This window comes from Mytilus californianus, unplaced genomic scaffold (assembly GCF_021869535.1).
Source record: "Mytilus californianus isolate M0D057914Y unplaced genomic scaffold, xbMytCali1.0.p SCAF_4, whole genome shotgun sequence".
NCBI lineage: Eukaryota > Metazoa > Mollusca > Bivalvia > Mytilida > Mytilidae > Mytilus > Mytilus californianus.
Window position 1 is genome coordinate 106,044,818 of NW_026262690.1, and position 13,994 is coordinate 106,058,811.

The following is a 13,994-nucleotide window of genomic DNA, read 5'->3' on the forward strand; positions in this document are numbered from 1 at the left end:
CATTCTCGTTTATCTGGTTCACTGACTAACATGAGTTGATTTAAAGGGGCATTAGCTGTCAAAATCATGTTCACCGAATTGACACAAATTATCATATTTGATTTATAACATACTAAAACACATATCCAAATTATTATAAGTCTTAGATAAACAGTTAACAATGCATATACAGGACAATATATATCAGAACTGCGTGTGTATTTTAGTCTAGACGCCATCTTATTAACTATCGAGATGACCTCCGAAAACTACCGACGGTCACATAACACTATATAAACATAAACATAAAATATAAATAGATAGCGACCTCGTGCAAATGTATTTTTCTATGCCGGTTTGATTTTATGTTATAGGTTAAAAAAATAAGTTAATTTTCGAATAATTCATCATCGATGTTTCTTAGCTTATTTTGACAAAATTGAACCATACTGGCTGCTAAATATTCCATGAGCAAGTTATTTCGTACCTTGACCATTTCGTACCTCTGCCATTTCGTACCCAGAATATTTGTAAAAGTTAAAAAAAATTTAAGATAAAAAACATTTTGAGATGATTTTAATTTTTTTTTAAATAACATTAATAAAATGCATCCAGCCGTAGAAATGTTATAAAGACCGATGATTGGTTTGACTTAGCAGCACACTTTGTTTGTTTGCACGATTTATCCTTAATTAATTTTTCAACTCTAAAAATATGATGTTAATTAACCAACAAAGGAATAAATATCTGCAACTGCTTTTATAGTTATTACCCGTTGTTTTCGTCAGTAAATGCAGTGAAAAGGGACACAAGCTGATATTCACCCAAGAAAGAAGCCATGAATAAAAATGTTTGCATAAGAATTTGCACCTTTTAAGGCCAATCAAAGAACTTGCTATGGCTTTTTCAATTTGAGAAATTACAAGTTCATTTATTTTAAATCCTTATATCTTACCTTCTAAATTTCAAAAAACGTTTGGTAAATATCTTTTTTTTTTGTGTATTGCATATTTTCTAAAAGTATTATTTAAAAAAATACCATGCATATGATATATACATTTAGGTTCAACTACACTTTACGATAATCAATTGAATATATATCAATATTTAGGCGGCACACGTCACAATTTCTAATGGCACGTGTATTCAATAAACATTTTATACAATTAAATAGAATGCCACCTTTTTTAAACAATACGCCAGTACGGCGCGTATCTTTAGTTACAAATGTATACAAAAGTAACAAAATCAGTGTTATCGGCAGAAAAGTGAACTTTTACTAAAGCGCCAGCTAATATCTGAAATAAATATCTTAAAAACAAAGTTTTACAGATTTAAAAAAAAATTCGTTTATATACATACAAATCTTCCATGAGGTACGAAATGGTATACATACAAATCTTCCATGAAGTACGAAATTCCATGAATACAAATCTTCAATGAGGTACGAAATGGTATACATATAAATCTTCCATAATTTACGAAATGGCGCACATCAATGAGACAGTTTGTACCAAGAAATGAAACACTAATAAATCTTCCATGAGGTACGAAATGGTATACATGTAAATATTCCATGAGGTACGAAATGATCAAGGTACAAAATGGTCAGGGTACGCAATGGTTTTTGCCAGGGTACGAAATGGGGGGTACGAAATGGTTAGGGTACGATATGTCTATAATTCTGAAGATTCGATGTTTATAGTCAACGCAGTCTTTTCGGACATATCTTTGTTTTACAGTAGGAACATTTAGAACCGTTAAGACAGTCTCTTGCAAAATGCACAATTTCTGAACAATTATAGCAGCGCTTACTATGATTTGGTTTATCTTTGCTAGCATAGGAAGAGTTATTTCTTTGTTTACAATATATACATTCTGTACAACCATTGTCGGCAAACATTCGGACATCATATCTCCTAAATATTGTTTTGTTTGATATTGTCGGAACACAAATAATGATTTGATTGTATCTTGAACCATTTTCTATATTTTTTCCTCGAAAATATCCCCGCTTTACTGAACTCGGAACGACATTGCCATACTGAAGCATTTGTGTAGCTACATAGCAGTCATTTAGTTCATATGGAAGGTCTTTGATTGTTATGTTATCAAAGGTACCAGGCTTATAATTTGATACGACAGACGCGCGTTTCGTCTACAGAAGACTCATCAGTGACGCTCAGATCAAAATAGTTAGAAAGCCAAACACGTGTAAAGTTGAAGAGCATTGAGGACCCAAAATTCCAAAAAGTTGTGCCAAATACGGCTAAGGTGATCTATGTCTGGGATAAGAAAATCCTAAGTATTTCGAATAAATCAAACTTTTGCAAACAGTAAATTTATAAAAATTACCATATAATTGATATTAATGTCAACATCGAAGTGCTGACTACTGGGCTGGTGATACCCTCTGGGACGAAACGTCTACCAGCAGTGACATCGACCCAGTGGTGTAAATAGTTATCAAAGGTACCAGGCTTATAATTTGATACGACAGACGCGCGTTTCGTCTACAGAAGACTCATCAGTGACGCTCAGATCAAAATAGTTAGAGAGCCAAACACGTATAAAGTTGAAGAGCATTGAGGACCCAAAATTCCAAAAAGTTGTGCCAAATACGGCTAAGGTGATCTATACCTGGGATAAGAAAATCCTTAGTATTTCGAATAATTCATATTTTTGCAAACAGTAAGTGTGTGTTATTTTGTTGTCTACATCAATAAATTTGACACTTTTACTTTTTATTGTTGAATCACACTATTAACCTTTCTTTGGCATCTAGGTCGCTTAAAGTAACAACACAACTTTTTAAGTCAGTTGGAGTGATTTACCACTCTCTAATTTTATTTGATTTTCAAGTTCCTTTATTATTTCATCATGTGTTATCCCTTTAAAACCACGAGTATAAAAATGAACCGATAGTATTCTTTGTATATTGGTCGTTTTGAAAGTTTTGAAAAACTGGTGAGTTGAATGCAGATGTCACACAGATTAAAATGTCGATAGAATCTCACTATCTCCTGTATTTTACAATCAAAAATTTATCGGAGCTCCGAAAACACTCACTCTGCAAGTTGGGAGACAAACAATCGTATTATTACTTTGATATACTTGTACAATTTTAACACAAACACCATTTTATTACCGACCAGTCGACGCTTTCAACAGTGCGCTATACAAACACCAACATCGTGCTTAATAACCCCTGCAAAATAATTTTTTAACTAACTAATTACTTATGTTGTGTATACATTTGCATGATATGGCAATTATATGGACATTTTTGGATGTGAGCAAGAAATATAATCTCTAAAGAAAAAATGACCTCAATATACCATAAAGATAAGCAAACTCACTAATTTAAGTGCTGTTATTAGAAGCCGTTGGATATCAATGTGCTCGCCTGACAGTTGCAATCACCCAATCACCACAAACATGTGCAGACTGATATGAAACTCACATGAGACATTTCAATAAGGCAATCTGCTTTACTAAATTGTCCGGTGTTTCGGAAATTTACATTACAATAATTTATAGCCCTATTTGAAAATAAAAGTATCTAAACGAATAACTAGTTTGTGACACTTTTGTATGAAGATGTACCTCCCGAGGAACATACACTTACCAGTAAAATGTGATGTGGGGTATTCTTGACAACCAGACACTAACCAAATGTCAAGTAACTTTATATTATCACATTTCAGTCCTATCTCCATTCCAACCTAGTGCAATGGCCCAAGCTGCTAGTGGTTGTTATGAATTCCCAGCACGGTTACGTACCCTTCACAACCTAGTCCTCCAGTATGCTTCACAAGGACAATACGAAGTAGCTGTACCCCTATGTAAAAAAGCATTAGAAGAGTTAGAACTGACCAGCTGCCATGATCATCCTGACGTAGCTACCATGTTAAACATTTTGGGTCTTTTATACAGGTAAATTGATGCATTTAAAAATGATTGGAGAAAGTGATGTTTAAGCTATATAATATGAAAATATTTGGAAGACTACATAAGATGCATTAAAAAAAGTAGTATTCTGAATATGTTTTGAGCCATATTGATTTGTTCCATGGTACTCAAGTCATCAGAGCTTATGAATTATTAATTTTTATGCCCCGCTAAGGATAGCAGGGCATACTGTTTCCCAATCTGTGCATCTGTTCATCTTTTTTTTTTATCAGGTTGAAGTTTTGGTTGAAGATAGTTTACCATGAAGTTGTCATAATATCAACTTGAAACTTAGTACCTTGTTCATTATAATGTGATCTTTCTAAAATATATGCCAAATTCAGTTTCTTTTGAAAAAAGCATCTAACCATTGTTCTCGTTTTAAGATAGTTATAGATTATTTATGTTTTTGAACTCAACATATTGTCTCGACCTTTTCTTATCTCTTGGTAAATAAAAATCACAAAGGAGAGTATATATAGCTATTTTCTCAGGCAACATTAATGAATGAAAAATAGATGTGCAGATGTGTATAGATATAAGAAGATGTGGTATGAGTGCCAATGAGCCAACTCCTCATCCAAGTCAAAATTTATAAAAGTGAACCATTATAGGTCAAAGTACTGTCTTCAACACGAAGCCTTGGCTCACACCGAACAGTAAACTATAAAGGGCTCCAAAAATTACTAGTGTAAAACCATTCAAACGGGAAAACTAACGATATAATCTATATAAAAAACGGGAAACGAGAAACACTTATGAACCACATCAACAAACTACAATTACTGAACATCAGTGTTTGATCCAAAACTCTATAGATTTTGTTTCTCGCCAGATGTTTTTATTTTATGTGCACATGTGTGAGGTGATGATCTTCCTTTTAAACTGTGTCATTTTGAAATTGATGGAAAGAATAAGGGTTGACACAAAATTCAATGTTGACACAAAAATAGATGTTGCCACAAAAATATAGGTTGACACATATTAAAATTAAGTACAATAGGCAACAAGAAACCTATATTTGGTCACTTATCCTTGTATAAACAAATGATTCAACTTCTTTTCTAAATCTTGATGAAAATTAAAGAACAGTACTAATGTTGTTTATTTTTGTTCAATTTTCAGTACAGTGCAGTTTTAAAAAATGTCGTTAATCGGTTTTTAATTGTTTGTTTTTGTTTGCTGCTGCTATTTTTGTAGAGATCAAGAAAAATATATAGAGACTAGTAATCTCCTTCACAAAGCCTTAAAAATACGGGGAAAACATTATGATATGATCATCCTGCAGTGAGTGCATTATTGATATAAATCTTGGGAGATAGCTTGATGTATGTAAACAGCAAGAAGGTCAAACATCCTAGGGGAAAATTCATAAAAACGCTTGGCCCTTCAGCATGAAAGTTACATAATTACTTTGATTTTCCGGGGAATTTGCGAAGATATTTTTTATTTCAAAACTCGGACAATACAATATTAAATTTTCTAGGATTGCTGCACTGGTATATTACATCAAGTTCCTTTCATTCTGTAAAACATCGAATTGATATTAATGAATACAATATGTGATTTGAAATTTGCAGAGACCAAGGAAATTATAAAGAAGCTGCAAACGTGTTGAACGATGTTTTAGGTATCCGTGAGAAAACGTTAGGAAAGGATCACCCAGCAGTGAGTTCTTGTACTGCATGTATAATCCATGGTGGTTCATGTTGTACCCAGTAACATACATCACCTGTGCATTGTCATTCTCACAAACTCACTAGATTCTTTTCATCTCACGAAGAAAGCCATTCTTTTCTGTAATATCTTTTCATATCAAGACGCCAACAAAATCAGTTTTTTCTGAAAATTTAAAAACCTTTTCAAATTTTATCTATAGAAGACATTCATTGATATAATTTCTGCTTTAAAATGACCTATATTGTTTAGTGTGCATCAAGTAGCTTTTGCAAGAATTTAAAAATTTCAGAATTTTAAAATGACCTTTATCGCAGCAAAAGAAATTCACTGTTGAAGTATAGAAAATAATGTAAATTGAAGATTTGCACACACATCTTTGAGGTATTTTGTTTTGATATATAGAAACTTGTAAACAATGAAAACATTTTAAAAAAAAAGTAAAAATGTTACTATTTCTAAGAAGAAAAACACTTGTGCTATTATTTTATACAGTGTACAGGTGGTGTTAAGCGGAATACCTGTTTTTTTTTTTTTTTTTATTTTACCTGATTATAATTTTCTATTTAATTTATATGGAGAGATATGGTAAACTATATCAGATTATGATGTAGTTAATTGCTAAAATACTATATCATGTTTAAATGTGTGCATGAATTTTGTAACTAATTTATGTATAATATTTTGAACAATTGGGTTCCTTGTTAAACAAATGGCAGGGGCTAAAGTTAAAAAAAATGACATGTTTCAGTTTCATGAAAATAGTTTTAAAAGTATTCATGAAGTTTGCTGAATTTCTAACTAACGTAGCTTTAGTTGAATAGAAGGTTAGATAAATACTTTTGCTAGACCTTGTTTAGATTCATCTTTCTGGTTCACTATAAATTCCCTGCATGGAAGAAGAATTTTGACCTAAACCTCTAAGTGGTTTGAACAGCAATAACTTATCCAGGTACATTTAGTTATACAACTATCTTTGCATTATGGTTATTCATATCTTTATAACATACCTTTACATATTATAACGGAACAAATACATGCACTTGTAGCCACCTAATACTTAAACTAATTTGAATATTTTTACCTGTATAATGTACAATTTATTGCCCCATGTCGAATAACAATTCCTGCACCGTCTTCAGTTTTCAGCAATACTTTTCGATGTCTCTGTTCCTTTTAATACTATGTAAGGACCATTTAAAAGAAAATGCTCTGCTTTGCTCCTGTTTTTATTTAGTGACATATCATTTAACTGTGGCCTCAACAGAAAATAGGAAGGTGTAAAATATTTGCAAATTCATTCAATAGTTTGTTAAAGATATTCACAAAAATATGCATCATTTCATAAATTAAAGGCGAAAAACAAACTAGGACACAAAAGGCATATTCAATGACTGGATAGTTCAAACAAGTAATGCAGTATTTTGGTATAGGTAATTATTGGCAACCTGAAATATATTTTCTCTCTAACATCTTTTGACAGGCTTTTACTGGGATAAACAAGGTTTGAAGAATTTCCATTAACTATATATTCTTCCAGCAGAAAATCATATAATGTACATTGTTGTTTTAAAGTTGTAATCTTATTTCATGAATAAATTTGTTGAATTAACAGGTAGCTGCAACATTAAATAATTTGGCGGTGTTATATGGCAAGAGAGGGAAAAATAAAGAAGCAGAACCTTTATGTAAACGTGCTTTGAAAATAAGAGAAAAAGTGAGTATTGGCATAGGGAGAATGTAAAAAATAAAAGTATTTTCTGTAGGCATGGAGCTTTTCAATTGATTAAATGCAGTTATAACATTTTACTCAAACGATCATCATTTTTCTGACTGTACTTATGATAAAAAGGATATATTCTAAACAAAATACAAAATTATCATTGTAATTAGTTTATATTAAATGGATAATCCCACAAATTTCTGTGACAGATTTTAAAATGTATGATTGCGGTGTATTTTTTTTTTGACTGAATAAGAATGGATATAACAGTTTTGTATTCTAAGGTATGCAACCATCTAATCGTAAATCTTCAAATGCAATATTTTTATCTACTAAATGTAGATATGTAGATCTTTAGTCAGATAATGAACTTTCTTAGGTTTGTTTAAATTCTGTGTATATATATTTAGCATTATATTTACAGGTACTTGGTAAAGATCATCCAGTTGTTGCCAAACAGCTTAATAACTTGGCTCTTTTATGTCAAAATCAAGGAAAATATGAAGAGGTAAACATTCTTCAAAAAATTTACCATAGAGCTTCAAAATAACTTGGTATTATATTCATTTGACCTGAATAACAAAAGATTAAAGACAAAGGCCACTTTTTATCTTACAATCATATCAGTTATTGATAGATATCAATGATTGTTGTTTAATTAGATTCATATGTCTTGTCAACTGCGTAAGATATGATTATTTGAACATCAAGTACAGAACAAAATTACAGAGCAGAATAAAAATTTGTTTCTTTATTGTATAATAATATCCAGGTATTTCATGACATTTTGTTTTACATATTTTAAATCTTAGGGAGATGTGAGGTATACATCAATGAGGCGGCGACCCAGTGACACAAAATACTGGAAATCATCTAGAAGTCAGCATATCGCCTTCAAGAATAGACATAAGTTTATGAATGTATATTCTTGTGCAATATTTTGATTAGAAACCATATGAATGTGAAGGTAGTGGTCAACACCATCAGGCATACAAAATCAAAACGATGACAAATGATGAATTGAATGTCAATTTCGTTTTCGAAGATTTCAAAATAATATTTGTTATTCAATTCGATTTATTTTGAATTTGTAAATATAATTCAGGCTACTCTAACTATAGAATGTAAATGCTTTATAAATCGATCAGTTAATTAGTTTGAAAAATCAAGTTTACACAGGGTTAGAATTATTTGTGATGTACATGTATTTATTGTGATTTATCCAGGTAGAACAGTACTATCAAAGAGCTTTAGAAATATATGAAAGTAAATTAGGTCCAGATGATCCAAATGTTGCTAAAACCAAGAATAATTTGGTAAGGATGGCCGTACAATGTTGTCTTGTGCCTTACCCAAGACGAACGTTTATTTGGATGCTGTAAATTGCATGTGGCTAAATTTGATTTTATTTTGAAATATATTATGTTTTCACATAGGTGTGGGGCTTCAGATATAGGTAGAATTAAACAATAATTCATTACAGCATGTGGTTGGATTTATTAACATTGGTTGGCCTTATCTGTTGGCTGATATTCCTGTTACTAAAATGGGAAATGTATCGGGGCAATTTCCACAGTTTGGCTTATCCATGGTGTTAATGAAATCAAACCATGGAATTTGATGATTTTTTTTTTTCCATTCTGTTATAAAAATATGCTACAAGTTTCTTCGCAAAAGAAAAGTGTGTGGTCATAGAGTTATCCTGATTGTAATTTGCTTAGTATTTATAAATTGCTGTATGTAAGACGTCATTTAAGATTACCTTTTATATAAAGAAAAATCAATATCTCTTTTAACCACCTTAAAATTATATTTATGTTTGCTCAAAAGCAATTTTTTAGAGAAGCAATTCTAATATAAAAGAAGATTGTTACGGTTAAATTTTTCTTTTCTGACTTAAAATATAACTTTCGATGTTCTGAGAATTCCAATTAAAACAAACCATGTCTCTGTTAAGTTGCACCTTTGTGAAGACATAAAACTGTTTATATGGAATATTATTTCTTTTGCTTGTTTTATATGTTGTGTTATGCATGATTTTGGTTGATTTGGCAGGTTGAACATTTTTAGAAACATATTTGAAACGTTTAGGTACAGACGATTCTAATGTTTCTAAAACAAAAAAATAATTTGATAAGGTTTTATTTTAGCTACGTTCTCTTCCTTTTTTGCCTTTTCGTGACTTATGTTATGTTGTTATATTATTTTTATGATTTCTGAAGAATTATTTAAAGTGTGCAAACAGCATCTTTTTCATAAATCCAAAAAATTGGTCTGAACAATTTTTTTTTTAAATTGAATTTTCTATAAAATACATACATATATATAATTTAGACTTGTTTATATTTTTTCGTTTGGGTTTGTATTATATTTGCCTTCGGGTTTATATGATCCGTTCGTCCTATTTCGACTCTTTCAAAATTCAAGAGTCTATCCTAAATTGAGGTAAATTATATGGCATCCAAATACTGTTTCGATTCCTAACATCACTGAAGAGACATTAATTGTCGAAATCCGGATATGGTGTACAAATTTTTGCACCTCATGTTTGCGGTATACCATCTTTTCCGCAAGTTTATTATTTTCTGTTTGGTAATAAATTATTATAAGATCCATTTTGTTACATCTGGTGATCCGTTTATTTGGCAATCGCCAATGGCAGTCAGCAGGGTTTAAGAACATCAGTTGTTCGACCTGCTAGTCAAATGCGTTTTGTTAAAATATACTTTTTCACTTTTTTGGTCTTTTGGAAAATGTTGTTTGTGCTGTATTTAGACCCCTCTACCAAGAAATTTGTTTTGCATGCACAAGTATAAAAATTGCGATTTTTATCCAACGCAATCATAGGTTTGAACGTTGTTTTCAATTTAGACTTGTTTATATTTTTTCGTTTGGGTTTGTATTATATTTGCCTTCGGGTTTATATGATCCGTTCGTCCTATTTCGACTCTTTCAAAATTCAAGAGTCTATCCTAAATTGAGGTAAATTATATGGCATCCAAATACTGTTTCGATTCCTAACAACCTGAAGAGACATTAATTGTCGAAATCCGGATATGGTGTACAAATTTTTGCACCTCATGTTTGCGGTATACCATCATTCCGCAAGTTTATTATTTTCTGTTTGGTAATAAATTATTATAAGATCCATTTTGTTACATCTGGTGATCCGTTTATTTGACAATCGCCAATGGCAGTCAGCAGGGTTTAAGAACATCAGTTGTTCGACCTGCTAGTCAAATGCGTTTTGTTAAAATATACTTTTTCACTTTTTTGGTCTTTGGGAAAATGTTGTTTGTGCTGTATTTAGACCCCTCTACCAAGAAATTTGTTTTGCATGCACACGTATAAAAATTGCGATTTTTATCCAACGCAATAATAGGTTTGAACGTTGTTTTCAATTAAGACTTGTTTATATTTTTTCGTTTGGGCTTGTATTATATTTGCCTTCGGGTTTATATGATTCGTTCGTCCTATTTCGACTCTTTCAAAATTCAAAAGTCTATCCTAAATTGAGGTAAATTATATGGCATCCAAATACTGTTTCGATTCCTAACATCACTGAAGAGACATTAATTGTCGAAATCCGGATATGGTGTACAAATATTTGCACCTCATGTTTGCGGTATACCATCTTTTCCGCAAGTTTATTATTTTCTGTTTGGTAATAAATTATTATAAGATCCATTTTGTTACATCTGGTGATCCGTTTATTTGGCAATCGCCAATGGCAGTCAGCAGGGTTTAAGAACATCAGTTGTTCGACCTGCTAGTCAAATGCGTTTTGTTAAAATATACTTTTTCACTTTTTTGGTCTTTTGGAAAATGTTGTTTGTGCTGTATTTAGACCCCTCTACCAAGAAATTTGTTTTGCATGCACAAGTATAAAAATTGCGATTTTTATCCAACGCAATCATAGGTTTGAACGTTGTTTTCAATTAAGACTTGTTTATATTTTTTCGTTTGGGTTTGTATTATATTTGCTTTCGGGTTTATATGATCCGTTCGTCCTATTTCGACTCTTTCAAAATTCAAGAGTCTATCCTAAATTGAGGTTAATTATATGGCATCCAAATACTGTTTCGATTCCTAACATCACTGAAGAGACATTAATTGTCGAAATCCGGATATGGTGTTCAAATTTTTGCACCTCATGTTTGCGGTATACCATCTTTTCCGCAAGTTTATTGTTTTCTGTTTGGTAATAAATTATTATAAGATCCATTTTGTTACATCTGGTGATCCGTTTATTTGGCAATCGCCAATGGCAGTCAGCAGGGTTTAAGAACATCAGTTGTTCGACCTGCTAGTCAAATGCGTTTGTTAAAATATACTTTTTCACTTTTTTGGTCTTTTGGAAAATGTTGTTTGTGCTGTATTTAGACCCCTCTACCAAGAAATTTGTTTTGCATGCACACGTATAAAAATTGCGATTTTTATCCAACGCAATCATAGGTTTGAACGTTGTTTTCAATTTAGACTTGTTTATATTTTTTCGTTTGGGCTTGTATTATATTTGCCTTCGGGTTTATATGATCCGTTCGTCCTATTTCGACTCTTTCAAAATTCAAGAGTCTATCCTAAATTGAGGTAAATTATATGGCATCCAAATACTGTTTCGATTCCTAACATCACTGAAGAGACATTAATTGTCGAAATCCGGATATGGTGTACAAATTTTTGGACCTCATGTTTGCGGTATACCATCTTTTCCGCAAGTTTATTGTTTTCTGTTTGGTAATAAATTATTATAAGATCCATTTTGTTACATCTGGTAATCCGTTTATTTGGCAATCGCCAATGGCAGTCAGCAGGGTTTAAGAACATCAGTTGTTCGACCTGCTAGTCAAATGCGTTTTGTTAAAATATACTTTTTCACTTTTTTGGTCTTTTGGAAAATGTTGTTTGTGCTGTATTTAGACCACTCTACCAAGAAATTGTTTTGCATGCACACGTATAAAAATTGTGATTTTTATCCAACGCAATCATAGGTTTAAACGTTGTTTTCAATTTAGACTTGTGTATATATATATATATATATTTATATATATTGTTTTCTTTAGAGCTAGCAGTTAATATGTTTATTAAATAAAAATACGCCTCTCATTTTGAAAATGTTCTAGAAGACAGGATTAGATGCTAGTTTTTTTTTCCATCTTTCCAAATACATAGATAGAGTAAAGACAGAAACTCAATGCCTATGTGTTCGCTTTTAATGCTTTAGTGATGAAGACATACAAAAACATTTTGCATGTTTAATTTTGACCTCATTATCATCAACATCTTATTTATTGATCATTCCAATAACATACATACCTATATATTGACACAGCCTTTTATAGAGCTTATTTTAGGGGAATTTTAATGTAAAGCATACAGTATCAATTTGAACCATATGACAAAAATCTATCATATTTCCTTTGTTTGTATAACATTTTGTTGTCCTCCTTGTGAGGATTAAATTATCAAAGTATTCCCGGAAAATATAATTCTGTATGTTTTGTATTTTTATCATTTTTACATGCTTTATGAAGTCAATCAAATAAATGATGAGGGGTGTGTTTAACGACCTTGACTGGCTATAAAGCCCTCACACTGTCGATAAAAATGGCCCCGTCCATGCTAGTTTTTGTTTACCTTTTCTCGGCATGAAAAAAATACTATCCCAGAATTGTTTATTAAAAGTCAGTAATTGTGTAGTTAAACTAGGAAAAAGTATAACAAAAATACCGAAGTACAAGGTAATTTCAATAAGGGAAAGTTCATAAAAACTGAAAAATTCCAACTTTATCAACCAACGGAAATTAAAAAATCTTTAAATTTGTATTTAGCAATGCATAAATATAGGCAGAATATATAAAACAGCTGAAGATGTTATTTCATGATAATAAATGCATGTATTTATTTCTGGAAATCTTGAAACAACATACTATTCTGCAAGATTAATAATGCAATTTTAGCTTATATCAGTAGAATATTATGTACAAAGTTTCAGTAATTTCCATGGTTGGCTACTCACATTTTTTGCAATAATTTAAACATTGCGTATTTTTCAGAACTTTAGGTTTTTGTAAAATTCAATGGGAAATTCTTACTTGATGTGATACTGTTACCCTAAAACTACATTGAAAACAATGTTTGTGATAAGTTCAGAGATATTTATACAAAAACTATTCTTTTAAATAAAAAAAGAGTCAAGACAATCGATTGTGAGTCAAAACTTTTATGTGAAAAGATTATGAGTAAAGAGTTGTTAATTTTAAGGCAACGAAGTTTGAAGTAATTTGTTAATTCATGAACGAAAAATGATATTTTATGATATTTTTACACACACTTATACTATTTCAGGCTTCAGTTTATTCAAAACAAGGAAAATATAAGTTAGCAGAAGCTTTATATAAAGAAGTACTTACCAGAGCACATGAAAAAGAATTTGGAAAAGTTAATGGTAAGTTTTATTTTAGTGTTGTATCATGAACTCATGGTGGATTCTGTGTGTAGATCGCTACATAATCTTTTTGGAAACTGTAAACTGTTAAAATCAAGTTTTTCTGTATATTTAAGATAAAGTTCTAGATTATACGATGGTTTCTCAGCTAGCCCTGAAAGTTTGAAAAACCATTGATAATCTTTTTTTCGCTGTTATCGTAGGCAACGTCAATGA

General features: G+C 31.2%; 1 protein-coding gene across 1 annotated transcript in view; it reads left to right on the plus strand.

The window, feature by feature from the left end:
• The window catches only part of LOC127739002 (kinesin light chain-like), a 41,940-nt gene that overhangs the window by 26,792 nt on the left and 1,154 nt on the right, over positions 1-13,994 (plus strand). Inside the window, exons 4-9 of the mRNA XM_052250516.1 lie at positions 3,687-3,915; positions 5,511-5,598; positions 7,223-7,324; positions 7,755-7,838; positions 8,557-8,646; positions 13,679-13,778. Of these exons, the coding sequence (XP_052106476.1) occupies positions 3,687-3,915; positions 5,511-5,598; positions 7,223-7,324; positions 7,755-7,838; positions 8,557-8,646; positions 13,679-13,778 (693 nt within the window). The remainder of the gene's footprint in view (positions 1-3,686; positions 3,916-5,510; positions 5,599-7,222; positions 7,325-7,754; positions 7,839-8,556; positions 8,647-13,678; positions 13,779-13,994) is intronic.